At 43.5% G+C, this 24,434-nt stretch overlaps 1 protein-coding gene across 1 annotated transcript; it reads left to right on the top strand.

Moving 5' to 3' along the window:
• The first annotated feature begins 14,348 nt into the window (after positions 1 to 14,348).
• LOC139416513 (glutathione synthetase) lies at positions 14,349 to 24,165 on the top strand. Its single transcript, XM_071165209.1, has 12 exons — positions 14,349 to 14,517; positions 14,798 to 14,942; positions 19,579 to 19,800; positions 21,335 to 21,474; positions 21,644 to 21,760; positions 21,939 to 22,019; positions 22,193 to 22,270; positions 22,445 to 22,511; positions 22,634 to 22,828; positions 22,956 to 23,037; positions 23,144 to 23,333; positions 23,564 to 24,165. Exons 2-12 carry the CDS (start codon positions 14,808 to 14,810, stop codon positions 23,685 to 23,687), a joined length of 1,431 nt encoding a protein of 476 aa, XP_071021310.1. The 5' UTR covers positions 14,349 to 14,517; positions 14,798 to 14,807; the 3' UTR covers positions 23,688 to 24,165.
• The last annotated feature ends 269 nt before the right edge of the window (positions 24,166 to 24,434 follow it).

The raw sequence follows: 24,434 nt of genomic DNA on the forward strand, positions 1-24,434 counted from the left end.
TACTTTATACTACTTTTACTTTTGATACTTAAGTATATTTAGAACCAAATACTTTTAGACTTTTACTCAAGTAGAATTTTACTGAGTGACTTTTACTTTTACTTCAAGTAACTTTCTATTAAGGTATCTCATACTTTTACTCAAGTATGACAATTGGGTGCTTTTTCACCACTGGTTGGAGTGCTTCCAAACATATCTGCCTATCAGCACTTAAGGAGCATGACCCAAGGCCTAACAAATTCCAGGTGAAAGACTTTTGATCTCAGTGTGCCTACCATCCCCCAAAAGAGAAAATATGTTTATCTTTAATCAACAGCAGGTGGGTAAAATGGTGTGACAGGACGCCAACTCTTTGAAGTGACTGTTTCTTTATGGTCCTATTGGTCTGGATATGGTTAACAAAGCCCCATATACTACGCACCACTGAGACCTGTACGCTCTCGTTGACTGGCCCTCACTTCATACTCGTCGCCAAACCCATTGGCTCCAGGTCATCTACAAGTCTCTGCTAGGTAAAGCCCCGCCTTATCTCAGCTCACTGGTCACCATAGCAGCACCCACCCATAGCACGCGCTCCAGCAGGTATATCTCACTAGTCACCCTCAAGGCCAATTCCTCCTTTGGCCGTCTTTCCTTCCAGTTCTCTGCTGCCAATGACTGGAACGAACTGCAAAAATCACTGAAGCTGGAGACTCATATCTCCCTCACTAGCTTTAAGCACCAGCTGTCAGAGCAGCTCACAGATCACTGCACCTGTACATAGCCCATCTGCAAGTTGCACATCCAACTACCTCATCCCCATTCTGTATTTATTTATTTATTTTGCTCCTTTGCACCCAAGTATCTCTGCTTTCACATTCATCTTCTGCACACCAATCACTCCAGTGTCTAGTTGCTATATTAGAATTAATTCGCCACCATGGCCTATTTATTGCCTTACCTCCCTTATCTTACCCCATTTGCACACACTGTATATAGATTTTCTTCAACTGTATTATTGACTGTATGTTTTGTTTATTCTATGTGTAACTCTGTGTTGTTGTATGTGTCGAACTGCTTTGCTTTATTCTTGGCCAGGTCGCAGTTGTAAATGAGAACTTGTTCTCAACTAGCCTACCTGGTTAAATAAAGGTGAAATATATATATATATATATATATATTATAAATACATATATATATATTTTTTTTTAAACAAGCAGTGCCAATGTACAGTACACCTATGTACACTTTATACAATGTCAATAAGTCACGCACCAGACAGAAAGGGACCTATAGAAATATCTAGGATACCTGTTCCACCTGTTCCACTACTAAGCCAAAGCTACAAAATGAGTGCAAAAGTCTCAGAGGTAGTATTACTTACTTTATATCGTATTTCCTTCCATATAAGGGTAGTTGGGTTTGATTGTGTTTGCGTTATTTAGGTCAGAGGCTGATTGTCAGCGTTGTGGATAAGCCCTTTCACAACCTTGAGAACAAAAGAGGAGATAAGTGACCTTGTGTGCACAGGCCAGAGCACAGCACCCAGAAATAGACCGGAATACAACTCCTGTTCTCAATAGCCCACATTCCGCAGTCTGACATAGGGCTCACAGTTAAAGAGGTAGGATGCTGTCGTGAAGGGCACTAGAACCCCCCCCGCCGGGCCGACACACAACTACTAAAGAAAATAAAGTGAATATACGTCAACCTCTAAATACACGTTGATTGATTATTCCATCATAATAGACGATAAAGTCAATTGAACCCTCAGTTCCCACCAACACAGAGAAATTACCATGTTATTTGAATGCACAATTCAAAAGTACATTGATTAGATACAGGCCACTTCTATCAGCTCTATTCTACAAGAGTTGAGTGCTTCAGATGAGGGGACTGTCTTGTGTTCTGTGTCACTAGCAAAGCAGACTGTGAGATTTTCAAGAATGGACTTTTGTGTGTGTGTCAGTTTGGACTTTTACTTTGTCTACGAAGTCATTTTTGGCTACAGATACAATGGTCTCCTTTTAGGTAGCCAGGGTGAACCTCTGGGAATACTACTGGTCAAGAATTCCAGGAATGGATTGTGTATTTCTGCTCATAGATTACAGTTGCTCTAGTTGGCCATACGCAGCACATACCTCTTTGCTAAGCTAAAGTGCTGATCCAGGAAACAGACCGTGATGGGGCCTAGTACATCCACTTTCATACAGCAGCAACATGAAAAATCACCAATACTAATACCTGTTAATGAATCCTTTCCTTGTGCCAATGGAAACACAACCTACAGTTAATCTAGTCTGTTTTTGATTGATGAGCCAAGCAGAAGCTTGAGGCCAGAGGACCCCTATTGGCTAGAATCCCCTGGCTTTGCCCTGATGTTGATGCAATTTATACGTTTTAGTTTGAAATGATTCCTGATCTTTAACTGACAGCAAGTAAGACCCTTCCAGCCTCAAAAGACTCCCATCAGTCATCAGCTACAGAGATAGAGACCCATAAATGCAGAGAGGGCAGACTCTGGCTAATGCCACCTTCCATTCCTGGTCTTAATCTCCCACTGTCACTACCCCCACAACATCACCAACTCTCTCAGAGGCAGCAATAACATGAGCTAATCAGTCTTTTCATGACTCGGCTGGTGGAGATACTGTACCATTCCAATGGCATTATTCCTAAAGCTCCAGTCAGGGGCCGGCCTATCTAAGATTAGGGTGTGCTGAGTCCTGGCCTCAGATCCCCACTGCCTGCCTCCCATGACTGCTCCTCCCAGCCAGCCAGACAGCCAGCCACTCTCCCTCTCTAATATGGGCACCCACAGCTGTCCTTCTATTTTGGAGCATGCTGTGACAGCGGCATGCCTCTACCCCCCACCCCCCCACCCGCGACGCCCAGTCCAGAACAATAGACACACGCTCACATAAACATTACAAACTTTTTTTTTAAAACTCAGACTACAGAATACCAGAGCTATTCGCCATTCAATCCTTCTGCTGCCACACAGTAAGCCCAGGCAGGACAGGCAGGGTTAACAAGGCCTTGGGTCAACAGCGGCTAAAACAAACAGAAGGAAATGTACCTATTAATACAAGGACAAAACAATGATTACATTTCATTAGTTTGTATTTCTCTAACCTAGCCACTGGGTCCTTGCTTCATATAAAATATAAATGGAAATCTGTAGCAAGTGTCTGAGTGAGTTGTTTGATCCCAGGTAAGTTGTTTGGTGCGGAGACAGGTGAGTGGTTTGTTTGGCATAGACTTCTCTTGCACAAGTCATTGAACATTTTTGTTAGGCTTTCGGATAATAAAAATGGTAAATTACCCCTAAACCGGCAGAAAAAGGTTTGTGGGTGACTGTGAATACCTTCTTAGTATGTATGCAAAAGCACTGCGATGATGTGCATGATATGTGTTACCCTGTGATTTTCCTTCAATACAGAGTCCCACAATAAACTGAAAATGTGTCATCTTATCAAAATTCTTCCGATGGCCTATAGAATAAGAGACATGGAACACAGTGGCTCTGTGTGGCTATCCATGGCAGTGCGCCTTCCTGCAATCTTTACATTTGAAATCTCTGTTAACAATGAACAGCATTCCAGTGAGGCTCCACATTAAAGCACCAGGGAATGCTGGGAGTATGTGATAGCCTTTCTGCGGCTCAAGACCCCATGAGACAGACTAGCACCTGTCTATCACGGCAGTTGTCACATGTGCACACACATACACACTCATACAAATGCAGATGGACGCACACACCCCGACACACACATGCGTGTATGTATGCACACATACATTCAACATTAACATTTAAAACAGTGAAATGCACACTAAACCCAAAAAACATTTGTCACTTTGTCATGTTTTGGGCATCAAGCCTAGGATGGGGTCACCAAGGACATTGGAAACATGATGCAGAAACGTTTAAAGCCAAATGTCAATTATAATTTAGCATCATGATGGTGTGGTAGACATGTAGAATATGTGCACGTGGCAGTGGTGGCACAAAACCAGACTGTCTGAGAGGATCATGCTTTTGAAACGGAAACATAACATCATTCGCTTTCCTTTCTACCTTTCCTTTGCTCTCACGGATGTAGAAAGGCCATATAAGAGCTTGCGTGAGTTGTGCCTGGGCGGTTTGCCTGTTGTGATGGGCATGACACATTGCGAGGAGACATAAGAATATCTGGTGTTGGGCAAGACACTTGAGCTGCCATTTGCTACAGCAGTCCTCTGTCACTGCACAGATTACAGTGCTACATACCACTTAACAGGACACAGGGTGGTCAGACGCTAAGCAGTTTGTCGGGGAAAAGCTCATTCGTCAGCTACAAAACTGTGTATTCATTTCCCCCAAAATGTCCCTCTATTTCCCATGATAAATTGTTAGGAATCATGTAATTATCCAGAGATTTCCATTTAATTGTGATGCAATCAAATTCCATTATCTCTGAGATAACTTAACCTTGTCTCAACATTTGAAAAACTCTCAAACAGGGAAAGATAAAGTAATTCTGTATTCTGTAGCCTAAAGTTGTACTCAAGTGTTACCAAAACTAAAGTGAGAAACAGTAGTAAGTAAGGTTGCAACCTTTTTGTTTATTAAGCTTTCCAGCATAATCTTCCGCCGTACCTTATATCTGTAATGGAGATGCGGGGCGTTAGGAAGCAGGTGCAGTTGGAGAGTTTAATATAAATGAACACGTAATAATAGAAAAACAAGAGAAGCGTCTGGACATGAGAACATTGCCTGTCTACTTACACACACACACCTGACAACCCTTTATTATGCACACCTGCATCTCATCATTAGGCACACCTGGACCTTATCACTTCCCTGATTACTTCCCCTATATATAGCGCTCTGTTGTCATTTCCCGTCAGGTGTTATTGTCTCTAAGTAGGCGATGTCGAGCGCCAGTGGGTGTAGACATGACAGTACCCCCCCCCCCCCCCCCCCCCCCCCCCCGACGTGTAGCTCCAGCCGCAGGACGCCGCTGGCCAGGAGGTTGGCCCCTAGAGCGAGGAGCGGTCCGGACGGTGGAGGTGGATTTCTCGGATGATCTTGGCATCTAGAATGTTGTCCACCGGAATCCAACACCGCTCCTCTGGAGAATACCCCTCCCGGTCTGGAGTACAGAAGGGATCTGACAGCATAGGTGGGACCTCCCTCAATGTCCAGAGGAGACGGAGGGGTGTTGTGGGGAACGGCCTCAGCCAGGGGACCAGGAACCACCGGCCTGAGAAGAGAAACATGAAAAGAAGGTGCCATCCGGTAGTTAGTGGAAGCTGTAACCTATAAGTCACCTCGTTGACCTTCCGGAGGACCTTGAATGGCCCGGCAAACCAGGGACTCAGCTTCTTGCAGGGCAGGCAGAGTGGGAGGTTCCTGGTGGAGAGCCAGATGCGATCACCAGGAAGGAACACGGGATCCGCCTTCTCCTTATGGCGATGGACAGCACGCTGGAGCTTCGCGTGAGCATCACTCCAAACTTCTTCTGCGTGCCGGAACCATTCATCCACCACAGGGGCTTCGGTCTGGCTCAGAGTCCACGGAGCCAGGACTGGCTGATAACCCAGGACACACTGGGAGGGAGTAAGCCCGGTTGAGGAGTGACGTAATGAAATCTGGGCGTGTTCCGCCCAGGGAAGTTGTCTCCCCTTGCCGGTCCGGGCAGTGACTCCTCAGGAACCTCCCCAGCTCCCTGTTCATCCTCTCCAACCTGCCGGTTGGAATGAGGCCGGTACCTGGAAGTGAGGCTGACCGTGACCCCCAGTTTCTCCATGAAAGCCCTCCATACCTGTGACGTGAATTGAGGGCCACGGTCGGAGACGATGTCCTCGGAAGGTCATAGTGCCAGACGACCTGCTGGAACAGTGCCTCAGCGACCTTGAGAGAGGTAAGGAGAACAGAGAGAGAAATACACCGGCATGACTTGGAAAATTTGTCCACAACCACAATGGTGGTGAAACCATCAGAGGAGGGGAGATTGACGCTGAGGCATTGGAAGGTGAACGAGCTTCCCTGCTGGAGCGTGCCGGGGGGATTTTGTTTGGACACATACTGAACATGAGTTGGTTGGTATAGTGAGCCACGTCCTCTGATAAGGTGGGCCACCAGTATTTCTCAGAGATGGAGTGAATAGTGTGAGTGATACCTGGGTGTCCAGTGGTGAGGGATGTGTGCGCCCTGGTCAACAGCCTATCCCTTATCTTCGAGGGGACGTAGATGCATTCAGGAGGGCAGGTAGAGGGCGTGGGTTCCCTCTCCAGAGCAAGGCAGATGTCCACATCTACATCCCAAAACATGGGGGGCAACGATAAGGGAGGGATAGGCTGGAGGCTGGTGGGCGCTACCTGGACTCTCAACAGATGTGGAACCACAATGTGAGGGAAAGCAGGTCCTCCAGTATCCTGGTGCCCAGGCGATGATTCTCATTCTTAACCAGGAGATGGTGTGGTTATGACGTTGGAGCCACGGGATGCTGAGGATGACTATGTGCGTGGTTGCAGTGATGATGAGGAAGGGAAAGCTTTCCTGGTGCATAGGTCCCACAGTGAGGGTGAGTGATGTGTGTGACATTCCCGGATCCCAGTGGTCGACCATCCAACACTTGAACCGGAAATGGAGTGGAGAGCAGATGTGAGGGGATGTTTAGTGAGGAGGCAAGGGCCTCGTCAATGAAATTCCCTGCGGCACCGAAGTCCACTAGAGCAGTAGATACAGCCAGCTAGTGATATGGATACTAGAAAGGGTTTGATGGAAAATGAGGATGTGGAATACCCAGGAAACGGATGATCCCGGGACCATCCCTCTGCTCTTGTGGACCCCGGGTTGGGACATATCAGACACTGCAGAAGCTTGTGCCCCTCCTGTCCATAATAGGGACAGAGCGCCAGCTGTCTCTGACGGTGTCACTCAGCCGTGGGGATTTGGGTTGGCCCATACCAACATGGTTTCAGGCTCTGACTCAGATTGGTTAATGAATGAAGGAGGGAGAGAGGGGATGGTGTACCGACGCTCCCGCAGAAGGTTATCCAGACGGATGGCCATCACAATAAGTACGTCCAAGGAGAGGGTGTCCTCTCGGCACGCCAACTCAGTCTGGATTTCCTCTCGCAACACCAAGACTGGTGTTTTGCGGGTAATATTTAATTAAGCTGCCAATTGAGGACTTGCGAGGCATCTGTTTCTCAAACTAGACACTCGAATGTACTTGTCCTCTTGCTCAGTTGTGCACCGGGGCCTCCCACTCCTCTTTCTATTTTGGTTAGGGCCATTTTGCACTGTTCTGTGAAGGGAGTAGTACACAGCGTTGTAAGAGATCTCCAGTTTCTTGGCAAGTTCTCGCATGGAATAGCCTTCATTTCTCAGAACAAGAATAGACTGACGAGTTTCATAAGAAAGTGCTGGCCATTTTGAGCCTGTAATCGAAACCACAAATGCTGATGCTCCAGATACTCAACTAGTCTAAAGAAGGTCAGTTTTATTGCTTCTTTATCAGCACAACAGTTTTCAGCTGTGCTAACATAATTGAAAAAAGGGGTTTCTAATTATCAATTAGCCTTTTAAAATGATAAACTTGGATTAGCTAACACAACGTGCCATTGGAACACAGGAGTGATGGTTGCTGATAATGGGCCTCTACGCCTATGTAGATATTGCATAAAACATCTGCTGTTTCCAGCTACAATAGTCATTTACAACATTAACAATGTCTACACTGTATTTCTGATCAATTTTATGTTATTTTAATGTACAAAAAATTAAATTTTCTTTCAAAAACAGGGACATTTTTAAGTGACTCCAAACGTTTGAACTGTAGTGTATGTTGGGATGGCAACTGCAGAGATGTATTTGGGTACACGAGATTTGACTACAGAAGAGTTACAGGGTGTGTTGAGTTGTGGTGTCCTGCCCTCCCAGGCTGTTGGCATGGTACATGAGCAGATATGGTCAAAGTAGTGGACTGGGGTAGTGGGTTTTTAATGAGTGTAGGGTTAGTTGGAATTATTGTACTTTTTATTTTATTTTTGTATTTAATTTTTACAATAATTTTATTAGCATTAATTTTATTATCCAAAATATTGCTATTTCGAAACAAGCCATTGAACGTTGGTTGCAATTTCAGTTAAATCCACCAGAAAAGACAGAACAAATAATACAACAAATATTATGGTTAAACTCAAATATACTAAATTGATTTTTTTTTAAACATTATTTATCACAAAAATCTTTGTAAATTATATCATAAATAGGACTGGTGGAGTTATGTCACACATGCAGCTAACAAAAATATATGGAAATGTTTGCTCTACCCAAAATTACAACCAACTAATTGCAGCATTGCCGCAAAATTGAAGAGGCAAGTGGAAGGAGGAGAAAGTAAGGAACTTGTCTGTCGGCCCTGCATTAAAGACCAAGTTGATTAAAGAAAAGTGTGATAAATTAAAAAGTAGACCAGTTTCATTTAAGAACAAAAAAAAAGAACAGCTGTGCCATATAGATTGCAAAATAGTTGTAAGAGATTTTCGATGTACTGATTCCATGGCACATGGCTTATGAACTGATATGTAAAACAATGGCAATTTCAAAACTTAGAATTGTTCAATTCTTGCAACCAATAAAATGTTATATACAGTTGAAGTCGGAAGTTTATATACACTTACGTTGGAGTCATTAAAACTCGTTTTTCAACCACTCCTCAAATATATTGTTAACAAACTATAGTTTTGGCAAGTCGGTTAGGACATCTTCTTTGTGCACGACACAAGGAATTTTCCAAACAATTGTTTACAGACAGATTATTTCACTTATAATTCACTGTGTCACAATTCCAGTGGGTCAGATGTTTACATACACTAAGTTGACTGTGCCTTTAAACAGCTTGGAAAATTCCAGAAAACGATGTCATGGCTTTAGAAGCTTCTGATAGGCTAATTGACATAATTTGAGTCAATTGGAGGTGTACCTGCAGATGTATTTCAAGGCCTACCTTCAAACTCAGTGCCTCTTTGCTTGACATCATGGGAAAATCAAAAGAAGTCAGCCAAGACCTCAGAAAAAAAATTGTAGACCTCCACAAGTCTGCTTCATCCTTGGGAGCAATTTCCAAATGCCTGAAGGTACCACTTTCATCTGTTCAAACAATGGTATGCAAGTATAAACACCATGGGACCACGCCGCCATCATACCGCTTTAGGAAGGAGATGCGTTTTGTCTCCTAGAGATGAACATACTTTGGTGCGAAAAGTGCAAATCAATCCCAGAACAACAGCAAAGGACCTTGTGAAGATGCTGGAGGAAACCAGGTACAAAAGTATCTATATCCACAATAAAAAAAAGTCCTATATCGACATAACCTGAAAGACCGCTCAGCAAGGAAGAAGCCACTGCTCCAAAACTGCCATTAAAAAAAGCCAGACTACGGTTTGCAACTGCAGATGGGGACAAAGATCGTACTTTTTGGAGAAATGTCCTCTGGTCTGATGAAACAAAAATAGAACTGTCTGGCCATATTGACCATCGTTATGTTTGGAGGAAAAAGGGGGAGGCTTGCAAGACGAAGAACACCATCCTGACCATGAAGCATGGAGTATCATGTTGTGGGGGTGTTTTGCTGCAGGAGGGACCGGTGCACTTCACAAAAAAAGATGGCATCATGAGGCAGGAAAATTATGTGGATATATTGAAGCAACATCTCAAGACATCAGTCATGAAGTTAAAGCTTAGTCGCAAATGGGCCTTCCAAATGGACAATGACTCCAAGAATACTTTCAAAGTTGTGGTAAAATGGCTTAAGGACAAGAAAATCAAGGTATTGGAGTGGCCACCACAAAGCCTGACTCCGTTACACCAGCTCTGTCAGGAGGAATGGGCCAAAATTCACCCAACTTATTGTGGGAAGCTTGTGGAAGGCTACTCAAAACGTTTGACCCAAGTTAAACAATTCAAAGGCAATGCTACCAAATACTAATTGAGTCTTTCTTTCTCTTGGAGGAGGACCTGAGCCCTAGGACCATGCCTCAGGACTACCTGGCCTGAGTTTTTCCTACCCACCGTGCTTCTACACCTGCATTGCTTGCTGTTTGGGGTTTTAGGCTGGGTTTCTGTACAGCACTTTGTGACATCAGCTGATGTAAGAAGGGCTTTATAAATACATTTGATTGATTGTATGTAAACCTCTGCCCACTGGGAATGTGATGAAAGAAATAAAAGCTGAAATAAATCATTCTCTCTACTATTATTCTGACATTTCACATTCTTAAAATAAAGTGGTGATCCTAACTGACCTAAATCAGGGAATTTTTACTAGGATTAAATGTCAGGAATTGTGAAAAACTGAGTTTAAATGTATTTGGCTAAGGTGTATGTAAACTTCCGACTTCAACTGTATATATGGAGGATACAACCATCCCAGCTCTGCAGATTTTGCTGCGAAGAGACTGAATTTCAATAGTGAAGTTTTTGGTACTGTCCATATGTAGCTTGTTTTTGGTCGCAGCTCCAGGAATGATTGAAGAAGTGCAACATTTACCTGGAGCTAACTCTGCAGATAGCGCTTCTGGGTGATTTGAAAAGTCATCGTCAATCGATCAATAATATAATAATACTCATGTCTATATATTTACCCAAAAAGATATGGGGGACTGGAAATGATAGACAATTACATTGATGGAAGCTACAATCTATCAGCAGTATTAAAGCTGATCCCCAAGAAGCTACTCCCCAAGAAAAATTAAATATATATTTTTTTGTATAATTTTTTTCCCCCAATTTGTAAACTACTACTACTACGAAGAAGAAGAAGAATAACTGCAGTATGTAGTGGTTGGGAGGGGGGAATATGGTCATAGTGAAGTTTTACAACCTGTGTAAGATGCTAGAGTTGATTGCCCTTGGGAATGTAGAAGGTCAAGATAGGAGACAGATAATGTAGTTTGGGGATTGTAATGCTCATATTAAGCTCTGGGGAGGATTACGGACTGATGTAAATGAACTACTGGATGAGAAAGGGCTTGTGAGTCTCTTAATGAAGGCCGGGGAACCAGGATTGACAGGAATCTGCTCTGGATCTTACCTTGATCTCAAGTTCAATGGCAGGCAGACGTAGTTGGGAGGTTTTGGAGGAATATATAGGGGTACGGATCATTATCCTATCATGTGTAGGATTGAGGGAGGAAGATTCAGTAGTGGATGGATTGAGAAGATGGATATTTGGGAAAGCGGAGAAGGGTCAGTTTCAGGAGTTGGGTGAACAAGAGCTGTTTCAGGTTGATATCATTTCAGATATAGAAACAGCTAATGATGGAGTGAGAGGAGCAATAGTAGGGGCCTCAATGCAGGTGATTACTATGGGTACAGGGGGAGAAAGGGCAAGGCAGGTGATTCCTAATGGTATAGGGGGGGAGAAAGAGTAACGCAGTTCCCTGGTGGACTGAAGAGTGTAGAAGCAGTGAAGTGTAGGAACAGGGCTTCAGAATGTTGAAAAGGTCCCATAATTACCAGCACCTGATTCAGTATAAACAAGCACAAGCAGTAGTAAGGAGGATTGTTAGGACAGCTAAGAGGGAGTATTGGCGCCGGTTCTGTGGAAACATAGGCAGTACCACTCCTGTGGGAGAGGTATGGGGGATGGTTAAGAGGATCAGTGGGGTCAGATGAGATTGGGGTCTCCCTGTGCTGAAAAGTGGGGAGATTGTTGCAGTGAGAGATATGGAGAAGGTAGAGATGTTAGCTCAGGCATTTGTGAAGCTGCACAACTCAAATAATCTGACAAAAGAGGGTCAGAGTGGGAGCGAGAGAGGGTCAGAGGAGAACATCCGGTGGTCCTGGATCAGAGAGAAATGGTGGGGGATGCATTGAATGGCCCTGTTATGTAGGCTGAGATGAAGAGAGCATTAGCTTAAGCTGGGGTAATATCTCCTGGGAAGGATGCGACATGTTACATCATGATGGCTCATCTCAGTGACACTGCAATGGGGAAGGTATTGGGCCTTTACAATAAGGTGTGGCAGGAAGGGAAACTGCCTGAAAGTTGGAAGCAGGTTGTAATGGTGCCGATACGGAAATCAGGGAAAGACCTTACCAGTCCTTCAAGCTATAGGCTGATAGCGTTGACATCTCACGTATGTAAACCTATGGAAAGGATGACTTACTTTCTAGAGAGTAGAGGACTAATGTCACCAGATCAAAGTGGGTTCAGGAAAGGCAGGGGAACTATGGATCCTGTGCTGTGCCTTGAGTCAGTCATATGGAAGGCAAATAAGGAGGTGGTGGTGGTCGTCATTTTCTTTGATGTAGAGGCTTATGATATGATGTGGAAGGAAGGCCTACTTATCAAGCTGGATAACATGGGGGTTGGAGGAAGGGATTTTGACTGGATAAAGGATTTTCTTTTTGGGTGATCAATACAAGTGAGGGTGGGGAGCTCTATGTCACAAAGCTATGAGGTAGATAATGGTAACCCCAGGGAAGTGTCATTCGTCCTTTGTTGTTCTCCATTATGATTGACGATGTATTCTCCCAGGTGAGACCTGATATTGGGAGGTCATTGTTTGCGGATGATGGGGCGCTGTGGATAGAGAGGGATAAATGTTACCCATACAGCCAGAAGAGTTCAAGTAGCGATTAGTGAAGTTGAGCGGTCCCTCAGGTGGGGCTTCAAGTTTTCAGTTGAGAAAATACAGACTGTGTTTTTTTTCTAGAAGGAAGGTTGGGGAGGAAATATACTTTAAGCTGTATGGAAGGAATCTGGAGAGGGTGGGATGGTTTTAGGTTCCTGGGCGTCTGGCTTGACACTCGAATGACACGGGCGGAGCATATTAACAGAGTAGCTGTCAAAGGAAAGAAAATATTGAATGTGATGCGTTGCTTGTCAGGAATGGAGTTGGGGGCAGATAGACTGGTGTTGAAAATGCGATATAGAGCACTGTTAAAGTCATCACTGGATTATGGAGGTATAGCAGATGGATCAGCCGCTCAGACGTCTTTAAAAAAGCTAGATGTAATCCAGGCCCAAGCCCTAAGAATAGGGCCGCCCAGGTAGCAGCGATGCTGGATGAGATGCTGTTGAAGTTAAGAAGACAACAGCTAGCCATGACATATTGGATAAATCTACAATGACGTACAGTTATGCATCCTACAAAAAAGGTACTCCTAGAGTGCTGGGAACATGAACAAAATCTTAATACAAGCTTTGGGTGGATAGGCAATGGCATGGCGAGAGATGGTGTTGTTTGGGAGGGAGTTTAGCCCCTCTGTGGTTCTTCCTGTTATCCCACCTTGGTTGCTCCCTCGGCCAGTGATAGATCTAGGGTTGCTTGAGAGGGTATGAGATGTTGAGGAATTAGTAGATTCAGTTGTAAGTGAACATTTAAGAACACAGTACTATGCTTTCTTGAATATATTCACAAATGGATCTAAGGGCCCTAAAACAGGGAGGACAGGTACAGCTTTCTGTATTCCTGAGTTTAAGGTGGCAGTGACAAAAAGAGCAACGGATCATTTATCCGTTTACACAATGGCCATACCTATTGTCTGCAGAGTGGGTGGACGAGGTGAGGCCAGATAGAGTAGTCATCTGCTCTGACTCCTGTACAGCACTGATGAGCTTAAATACATTTGTGTCACAGAGCAGACATTATGTATTGTATGGGGTTTTGCAGTGCTTGTATAGGCTGAGACCGGGGGTATTTGTGATGTTCCTTTGGGTACCAGCTCATGTGGGAGTAGAGGGGAATGAGGAGGTGGATGTTATCGCCAAGCAGGCTCTAAACATCCTAATGGTGAGATGGAATTGTCAAGCAGTAAAGCCAAGGGGTCGATAAGAACAGTGGTTAAAAATAAATGGAAAGAGTTGTGGAACAGGGAGAGAAAGGGAAGACACCTGTACACAGCAAGATCCAGGAAAAGGTGGGGGCAGGGAGGTCCTCAGACTGAGAGAGATGGAGGAAAGTGTAATCACACGGCTGAGACGGACACACAAGGCTCAAAAGTACATTGAAATTGGTGGGGAAACATCTGACTGGGAGGTGTGATCATTGTCAGGGGGAGATGGAAACAGTGGAATATGTTCTATTTCAGTGCCAGAAATATGGGAGGGAAAGGGAGCGGTTGTTATTAGATTTTAGGAGTAATGGGGTTGAAGAGCCAGGATTAATTGAATTGCTGGATAAATCTTCAGGGGATATAGTATAGTTGAATTGAATTACGTATTTCGTTTCCTTAAGGAGACGAAAACATTGGACAGGACTTAGACCTTCGCTATCGCTGGTCCACACTCCAGTCCAGTTGGTGGCGGTAATGCACCTTAAAGTTGGTTGCCAACTGCCATATAAAATCCACAGAAGAATACGTTTTCACGGTAGTGAGTTTTGAAGAGAACGGAAGAGGCGTAGTCTTTGGTTTGCTCCCTAGTCCATGTTTATCCGTGGTGTTCATTCTTGAAGGGAAAAACATCTGTTTTTTTGGGGGGGGGGTTGCCATTCCAGAGCACATCATCTGAGCATAATCGGCGTATAGAAGGACAGGTTTGTCATTTAAAATGTGGTGGTGCATTTAGGTTGATAGCAAGCCAACGTGTATGTGGATGCTGCTGGTAGCTAACGTTAACTTAACTATCTAGCTACACTGTCTTGATAACTTTAGTATGTAATATTACAGCTCTGTATCAGCCCAATGTCCCGTCAGAATCCAGTTGCGGTCGAGGCTAATCTCAATGGGAATCCCTGTCTAAATAAAGGTTAAATCAATAATCTGCTTTGTCATGGTTACAATGCAAATACGTTATGTTGGTCTCACCTTGCACAGGTGAACTGCAATGGCTGCCAACGGGATACCAGAGGATGTGTTGATGGATAATGATCTTATAAAGGACTTAGTGGATGTGGCAAAAGACTCAGCCCTTCTAAACGGAGTGTTGATGCGGACTAAAGAGACACCCAACTCATCAGAGGTAAATCTTATTCTGCTTGATTAGGCTAAACCGTTTAGACACACTGAACTGTTTGATATGACTATAGAATTCTCTACTATAAGATGCCGAAAATCACCTGTTTGGGTTCATTTAATTCAAAGGAGAAGTGGGAGAAGGTGAAACTGGGCAGCCATTGGAGCTATACTGTTCAAAAAAGGGAGTTTGTAATGCCCAGCCATGCCAGGAATTCTCTCTTTTGAGCCTGTGTTGTCTGACTGGATTTGTGGGAAACCAGGGGTGCAACTTTCACCGAGGGCAGGGGGGGAGGATATGTATGACATTGCATTTTTGTACCTCCCCTCCCCCGTTTTATCATTGGAATGTGATACAGAACAAGGCAGCGGTGTGCTTTAGGAACATGCAGACACCTCCAAGTGATCGGGTAGGCTGTTTGGAGTGGTTATCTGACTGGTAACCTCCACTTCTAAAACCAAAGTTGCGCCCCTGTGGGAATATATTCTGTCTCAGTGGTCATGTTACATGTTTTTCTGTTTATTTTTCACTATACCAAGTATCTAATCTACCATCTTAAATGGAATGCCAAGACAGTTAATGCAATTCAATTGCTTACCTGTACATTGTACATGTCAATCTGTTGTGATAATCAGAGAAATCCCAAATAACATCAAGTTCGTAAATTCATTCTAGGTTGCGCTCTGGTCGTTTTTAAATTCAGGGTGTTGTCAGATTGTCCTGTTGTAAATTCGGAGCGTTAAACTCTCGGAGCGTTCAGAGCGCTCACTGGACGCTCTGGCCGAGGATTAGGGTTGATCCTAGCGTTCTAACCTCGGCGGCAATCAAGCACTGGGGCTGGGACTTTCCAGGTACCTCACGATCATGATATATAGTGCTCCCGAGTGGCGCAGCACTGCATCTCAGTGCTAGAGGCGTCACTATAGACACCTTGGTTCAAATCCAGGCAGTATTACTACCGGCTGTGATTGGGAGTCCCATAGGGTGGCGCACAATTGGCCCTGCGCCGTCCGGGTTTGGCCGGTTTAGGTCGTCATTGTAAATAAGAATTTGTTCTTAACTGATTTGCGGAGTTAAATAAAGGTTACTTTTTAACAAAATTTTATAAAACAAAGTTTGGACACACACCTACTCATTCCAGGGTTTTTTGTTATTTTTTACTTTTATCTACATTGTAAAATAATAGTGAAGACATCAAAACTATGAAATAGTTTGCACACTCTTGGCATTCTCTCAACCAGCTTCATGAGGAATGCATTTCAATTAACAGGTGTGCATTAAAAGTTAATTTGTGGAATTTCTTTCCTCCTTAATGCGTTTGAGCCAATAATTTGTGTTGTGACAAGGTGTGGGTGGTATACAGAAGATAAACCTATTTGGTAAAAGACCAAGTCCTTATTATGGCAAGAACAGCTCAAATAAGCAAAGAGTCAATACGGAAAATCTGAACTTTGAAAGTTCCTTCAAGTGCAGTCGCAAAAACCATCAAGCGCTATGATGAAACTGGCTCTCATGAGAACTGCCACAGGAAAGGAAGACCCAGAGTTACCTCTGCTGCAGAGGATAAGTTCATTAGAGTTACCAGCCTCAGAAATTACAGCCCAAATAAATGCTTCATGTAACAGACGTCTCAACATCAACTGTTCAGATGAGACTGCGTGAATCAGGCCTTCATGGTCGAATTGCTTCAAAGAAACCACTACTAAAAGACACCAATAAGAAGAAGAGACTTGCTTGGGCCAAGAAACACAAGCAATGGACATTTAGACTGGTGGAAATATGTTTTTTTTCTCAGATTCCAAATGTGCGTGTCTTTGTGAGACTTGGAGTAGGTGAACAGATGATATGCGCATGTGTGGTTCCCACCGTAAAGCATGGAGGAGGTGGTGTGGGGGTGCTTTGCTGGTGACACTGTCTGTGATTTATTTAGAATTCAAGGCACACTTAACCAGCATGGCTTCCACTGCATTCTGCAGAAATAAGCCATCCCATCTGGTTTGTGCTCAGTGGGACTATTGTTTTTCAACAGGACAATGACCAAACACGCCTCCAGGCTGTGTAAGGGGTATTTGACCAAGAAGGAGAGTGATGGAGTGCTGCATCAGATGACCTGGCCTCCACAATCACCGACCTCAACCCAATTGAGATGGTTTGGGATGAGTTGGACCGCAGAGTGAAGGAAATGCAGCCAACAAGTGCTCAGCATATGTGGAAGACGGGAAAATCATTCCAGGTAATGCTGGTTGAGAGAATGCCAAGAGTGTGCAAACTGTCAAGGCAAACGCTTGTGGTTACTTTGAAGAATCTCAAATATAAAATATTTTGTTTAACACTTTCTTGGTTACTACACAGCCACTGAAGATGGATCATCATAGTTTTGATGTCTTCACTATTATTCTACAATGTAGAAAATAATAAAAATAAAAACCCTTGAATGAGTAGGTGTGTCCTAACTTTTGACTGGTACTGTATATGGCTATTCTCACGATTCTATATATTTTCTGAATTGATACTGTGATTTTATAGCAATTTGATGTTCCAAACATTGCTCACTGTATATACAGTGCCTTGCGAAAGTATTCGGCCCCCTTGAACTTTACGACCTTTTGCCACATTTCAGGCTTCAAACATAAAGATATAAAACTGTATTTTTTTGTGAAGAATCAACAACAAGTGGGACACAATCATGAAGTGGTACGACATTTATTGGATATTTCAAACTTTTTTAACAAATCAAAAACTGAAAAATTGGGCGTGCAAAATTATTCAGCCCCCTTAAGTTAATACTTCGTAGCGCCACCTTTTGCTGCGATTACAGCTGTAAGTCGCTTGGGGTATGTCTCTATCAGTTTTGCACATCGAGAGACTGAATTTTTTTCCCATTCCTCCTTGCAAAACAGCTCGAGCTCTGAGGTTGGATGGAGAGCATTTGTGAACAGCAGTTTTCAGTTCTTTCCACAGATTCTCGATTGGATTCAGGTCTGGACTTTGACTTGGCCATTCTAACACCTGGATATGTTTATTTTTGAACCATTCCATTGTAGATTTTGCTTTATGTTTTGGATCATTGTCTTGTTGGAAGACAAATCTCCGTCCCAGTCTCAGGTCTTTTGCAGACTCCATCAGGTTTTCTTCCAGAATGGTCCTGTATTTGGCTCCATCCATCTTCCCATCAATTTTAACCATCTTCCCTGTCCCTGCTGAAGAAAAGCAGGCCCAAACCATGATGCTGCCACCACCATGTTTGACAGTGGGGATGGTGTGTTCAGCTGTGTTGCTTTTACGCCAAACATAACGTTTTGCATTGTTGCCAAAAGTTCAATTTTGGTTTCATCTGACCAGAGCACCTTCTTCCACATGTTTGGTGTGTCTCCCAGGTGGCTTGTGGCAAACTTTAAACAACACTTTTTATGGATATCTTTAAGAAATGGCTTTCTTCTTGCCACTCTTCCATAAAGGCCAGATTTGTGCAATATACGACTGATTGTTGTCCTATGGACAGAGTCTCCCACCTCAGCTGTAGATCTCTGCAGTTCATCCAGAGTGATCATGGGCCTCTTGGCTGCATCTCTGATCAGTCTTCTCCATGTATGAGCTGAAAGTTTAGAGGGACGGCCAGGTCTTGGTAGATTTGCAGTGGTCGGATACTCCTTCCATTTCAATATTATCGCTTGCACAGTGCTCCTTGGGATGTTTAAAGCTTGGGAAATCTTTTTGTATCCAAATCCGGCTTTAAACTTCTTCACAACAGTATCTCGGACCTGCCTGGTGTGTTCCTTGTTCTTCATGATGCTCTCTGCGCTTTTAACGGACCTCTGAGACTATCACAGTGCAGGTGCATTTATACGGAGACTTGATTACACACAGGTGGATTGTATTTATCATCATTAGTCATTTAGGTCAACATTGGATCATTCAGAGATCCTCACTGCACTTCTGGAGAGAGTTTGCTGCACTGAAAGTAAAGGGGCTGAATAATTTTGCACGCCCAATTTTTCAGTTTTTGATTTGTTAAAAAAGTTTGAAATATCCACTAAATGTCGTTCCACTTCATGATTGTGTCCCACTTGTTGTTGATTCTTCACAAAAAAATACAGTTTTATATCTTTATGTTTGAAGCCTGAAATGTGGCAAAAGGTCGCAAAGTTCAAGGGGGCCGAATACTTTCGCAAGGCACTGTATATCTGCAGCAGAGTTTTTGATCAGTCGTAGAAATAAGTGCTGAAAACATATTGACTCACTATTTTTTTTTTTTTAATTCCATAGTTTTGGCAAAAGTACAGCCGATTAGCGCATGCTAACGCTACCTAGCAAATCGAAGTCAAAGTATCGATATATCATCCAAAATAATATAAGCTTGCTATTTTGTGTCTGGAAGAAGCTTTAACACCTCACTTTGAACATTTTACTTGCCCTAGCAGAGCTGGTTAGGCTGTTTTCTTGTTATCTAGTGCGTTGGTGACTAACTGGGTTACTGGCAACAATTGAATTCAGTTTCTTTGCCGATGTTTACATATCTGCCATAACAAGAGTTTAGGGCTTTTGCAAACTCCTCAATTATTCGGCACTCTGCCACTCTCACTTCGGTGTAGATTGCCATGGGGAATTTACGAAGGCACCCTTATTGTGTGTTTGGTTTCAGGTGGTGACCTATGCACCGTTCACACTTTTCCCCTCGCCAGTGCCCAAGGATACCTTCCACCAGGCTCTAGCAGTACAAACGCACTACAACCGACTGGTGGACAAGATCAGCCAGGACTCCAGCTTCCTGGAGGAGGCTCTAGCCACCACCATCAAAGTGGATGATTTCACTGGGAGGTTGTTCAATATATACAGACATGTTTTACAGGAAGGCAAGATCCAGGTAGGGTATTATTGCTTTCAAACAAATCAAATGTTATTGGTCACACACATTTTTTGCAGGTGTTGCGAAATGCTTGTGTTCCTAGCTCCATCAGTGCAGTAATATCTAACAGTACACACATCTAAAAGTAAAATAATGGAATAAAAATATATATAAATATTAGGATGAGTGGCATTGACTAAAATACAGCAGAATAGAATATAGTATGTACATGAGATCAGATTTTATTGGTCATACACATGGTTAGCAGATGTTATTGCGAGTGTAGTGAAATGCTTGTGCTTCTAGTTCCGACAGTGCAGTAATATCTAACGATTCTAAAACGACTACCTAATACACACATCTAAAGGGATGGAATAAGATTATGTACATATACATGTTTGGATGAGCGATGGCCGAGCGGCATAGGCAAGATGCAGTAGATGGTATAAAATACAGTATATACATAGGAGATGAGTAATAGATGATATGTAAACATTATTAAAGTGGCATTATTAAAGGACTAGTGATCCATTTATTAAAGTGACCAATGCTTTTGAGTCTGTATGTAGGCAGCAGCCTCTGTGTTAGTGACGGCTGTTTAACAGTCTGATGGCCTTGAGACAGAAGCTGTTTTTCAGTCTCTCGGTCCCAGCTGTCTACTGACCTCGCCTTCTGGATGATAGCGGGGTGAACAGACCTTGGCTCGGGTGGTTAATGTCCTTGATAATCTTTTTGGCCTTCCTGTCACATTGGGTGCTGTAGGTGTCCTGGAGGTCAGGCAGTGTGCCACCGGTTATGTGTTGGGCAGACCACACCACCCTCTGGAGAGCCCGGTTGCGGGTGGTGCAGTTGCCGTACCAGGCGGTGATGCAGCCCGACAAGCTGCTCTCAATTGTGCATCTGTAAAAGCTTGTGAGGGTTGTAGGGGCCAAGCCAAATTTCATCAGTTTCCTGAGGTTGAAGAGGCGCTGTTGTGCCACCTTCGCCACACTGTGTGGACCATTTCAGATTGTCAGTGATGTGTACGCCAAGGAACTTGAATCTTTCCACCTTCTCCACTGCATTCTCGTCGATGTGGATAGTGGTGTGCTCCCTCTTCTGTTTCGTGAAGTCCATAATCAGATCCTTTGTTTTGTTGAGGGAGAAGTTATTTTCCTGGCATCACTCTGCCAGGGCCCTCACCTCCTCCCTGTAGTCTGTCTCGTCGTTGTTGGTAATCAGGCCTACTACTGTTGTCAACTGCAAACTTGATGATTGAGTTGGAGGTGTGCGTGGCCATGCAGTCATGGGTGAACAGGGAGTACAGGAGGGGGCTGAGCACGCACCCTTGTGGTGCCCCCTGTGTTGAGGATCAGTGAAGTCCAGGACCCAGTTGCACAGGGTGGGGTTCAGACTCAGGGCCCTGAGCTTAATGATGAGCTTGGAGGGTACTATAGTGTTGAAGGCTGAGCAATATCAGATGCTATGTTGGAATGCATTTCAAGTTGCAATAATCAAATACATTTAGGTGGAGGTCAAAGACCTTGCTCATTTATTCATTTTACATTTCCAGTCCATAGTTTTGGGTCTGAATCGCTCAGACTACATGCTGGACCAGAATGGGGATGGGAGTGCCTCCCTGAAGCAGATCGAGATCAATACCATTGCTGCCAGTTTTGGTGGTCTTGCCTCACACACGCCAAACGTCCACCGGTATGTGAACCACAACAATACTGCCGGTTTTCCCTGCTGAAGGTTTTTATTCTCCTGCTGTAAAAGATACAGGACGATGGGAAAGGGAATTGGAGAAGTATGTTTGGTTTGAAGACCGTTGTAAACAATTGAATGCCCTGTGAATGACCCTGTCTGTCTGTATCAATAGACACATCCTGAAGGTGGCTGGTCGGTTGGAGGATAGCAAGCGTATCCTAGACAATAACCCTTCTGCAGGTCTGGCAAAGGGCTTAGCTAAGGCCTGGGAACTCTATGGCTCAGAAAGGTGGGTTTCTTGGTTAGGATTCAGATGTGTGAATGCATTTGAGATCCGTCAGTTTGTACAAAGAAAAAAAAAGAGGATACGGAAAACTAGGACGTTTTGTTGGTTGTCTATGTCAGTAACAGAACACAAAGTAGATACCACTGCTGAGCTTTTAATATGGGTAATTCTGTCATTAAAGGGCAGTAGTCTTGTATCTGGTTGAAGAGCTCCAAAGAAACATCTTCGACCATCGATATGTGGAGAATGAGCTATGGAAGAGGTAAGGTAAAGAAGAGGTAATCAACTCTGACGCAATCATCCGATTTTTATCCTGTTGATGATGCTGTGATGGAGCCTCCTACTGCCACTTTTGTAGCCATGGTAGACAAATGTAGTTGACTACCATTGGTATATCAAAATGGCGCGACATAAAATATTTCTGCTTGTTTTCAGAAATATTCCTGTTATACGAAGACAGTTTGAAGATGTAGCTAAGACGGGATTCCTTGATCAGGATAAGAGGCTGTTTGTGTAAGTGTTACTTTCTTTTAAAAAGTTTATTACGGTCATTTGCGTGCTCAACATATACTGTTTTGATTTTGCAACATCTGTTACTGATAAAAAAGACTGTTAAACATTGCCTTACTTTCAATGTAATGCCATGCTTATTGTTTCATTTAAAAAATTAAAAACATTTTGTTGCAGAGATGGACGGGAGGTTGCTATTGTGTATTTCCGCAATGGGTACATGCCACAGAACTACACAGAACAGGTTTGAACACAATCATCTTCATTTTTTTTTCTTCACGTTCTCAGAGTTTTGCTGTGGTTGTGTCATCTTGAAACTGATGCAATCACTTATTATCATGACAATGTGTATGATTTTTTTTGTAGAACTGGGAGGCTCGTCTCATGATGGAACGCTCTATGGCTGTGAAATGTCCAGATATCAGTACCCACCTGGCTGGCACCAAGAAGGTGCAACAGGAACTGGCCAGACCGGGTGTTCTGGAGAGGTTCTTTCCTGGTGAACCTGACGTTGTGGACCAGATCCGGGCAACCTTTGCTGGGCTGTATACTCTAGACATGGTAAGGGAACAAAACCGGGCTCTTTGGACTCATTTGATAATGTTTGCGTACATACCTCTTTCTTTATAAAGCCTTTCCTAGCAGTTTGCTTTTCTGCTTCAACTTTCTTATTCAATCTTACTAACAGGGACCAGAAGGTGACAAGACTGTGGCTATGGCTTTGGCAAAACCAGACCAGTTTGTCCTGAAGCCACAGAGGGAAGGTGGGGGTAAGAGGACCTCAGCTCTTTACTTCACATCTCTCGTGACCCTGACCTCTAACCTTATCATGCTGTGGCCTGTCTGCTAAAGTGTAGATTTTCTCTACTCCTGTAGGCAACAACCTCTATGGAGCTGAGATCTGTCAGGTACTGGAGGGTGTGAAGCAGAGCACAGAGAGGATGGCCTATATTCTGATGGACAAGGTTCAGCCCCGCCCTGTACACAACTATCTCCTGAGACTGGGGACGCCACTCAAACTCAGCACCTGCCTAAGTGAGCTGGGTGTATTTGGGGCCTACGTCAGGTACAGTCAAAGACCCTTCTGTATACATTCCTGTCTTGACAACTTCATAGAAATTGTATATGTGAGTTTAAATGAAGTATACTGTAATTGGAGGTGGTATACATTTTGGACCACTGAAAACTATTGCGTCAAGATGTGGTGATAACAATGTACTCATGCAGAGTAATGAAGATGCCTTTTGTCTCTTCTCTGAATGGTTGTGTGTGTCCATGATTTCTGTGTCCACATAGGCATGGGCAAGACATGGTGCTGAATGAGTGTGCTGGGCATCTGCTGAGGACCAAAAGTGATGAACACTCTGATGGAGGTGTGGCTGCTGGAGTGGCAGTGCTAGACAATCCACTCCTCGTCTGACCGACACTGCCCTCTGTCACATTAATAGTGAAGCTGCACAGAAAGATGGTAGTAAGAAAAGTTAAACACACAAGTGCTCTTCTTTGACTGCAGAGAAAATTGCTGCTCCCCATCTATTTTAGATGTTTATGTGATACTTTTACTGTAGAATCAAATGTGTGCTCTTCGAGCTTGTGCAGATCAGGAATGAGCCTGATGGATGAAGAATGGCTGTGTGCGGACACTATGAAGTCTTACTGGCGCAATACATTTCTATCACTGCTCGGTAGACTTAAACAGCCAACAAATGTTTGGAAACAGAAAATACGGAACTATGATTATTTCGCACCAAAAACTGTAGTATTCCAGATGTTGAATTGGAGAAACTGTTTTAATCGGGAAAGAAGAGAACCATTGCGAGGTAATATCCCTAGAGCAAATAATAGTATTAAGATTGTTTATGGGAATAATAGTAATAAATTGTTTTATTACTTTCGGACTTTTGTTTTTTTGTATTTATTGTAATATGCATTCATAATATACTGATGGGATTTGATGCAGTGGGTTACTATATTGGCATTAGACAGATGGATAAAGGTATCTGACAGATACAATTCAGTTCCATTTTATGAACACCAGATGGGACATGGAAAAATAATGTATGTGATTTGCATATTCATGGGGTGTTACTTACTGTGGCTCAGTTGGTAAAGTATGGCGATTGCAACACCAGTACAGTAGGTTAGATTCCCAGGACCACCCGTATGT

Source organism: Oncorhynchus clarkii, chromosome 9 (genome assembly GCF_045791955.1).
Source record: "Oncorhynchus clarkii lewisi isolate Uvic-CL-2024 chromosome 9, UVic_Ocla_1.0, whole genome shotgun sequence".
NCBI lineage: Eukaryota > Metazoa > Chordata > Actinopteri > Salmoniformes > Salmonidae > Oncorhynchus > Oncorhynchus clarkii.

Bases quoted from the DNA above. Each gene is read 5' to 3' on its own strand.
- LOC139416513 (XM_071165209.1), top strand. From the start codon at position 14,808: ATGGCTGCCAACGGGATACCAGAGGATGTGTTGATGGATAATGATCTT. The intron at 22,271-22,444 runs GTAAGTGTTACT...ATTTTGTTGCAG, and splicing joins CAGGATAAGAGGCTGTTTGT to AGATGGACGGGAGGTTGCTA. The intron at 23,038-23,143 runs GTAAGAGGACCT...CTACTCCTGTAG, and splicing joins GCCACAGAGGGAAGGTGGGG to GCAACAACCTCTATGGAGCT.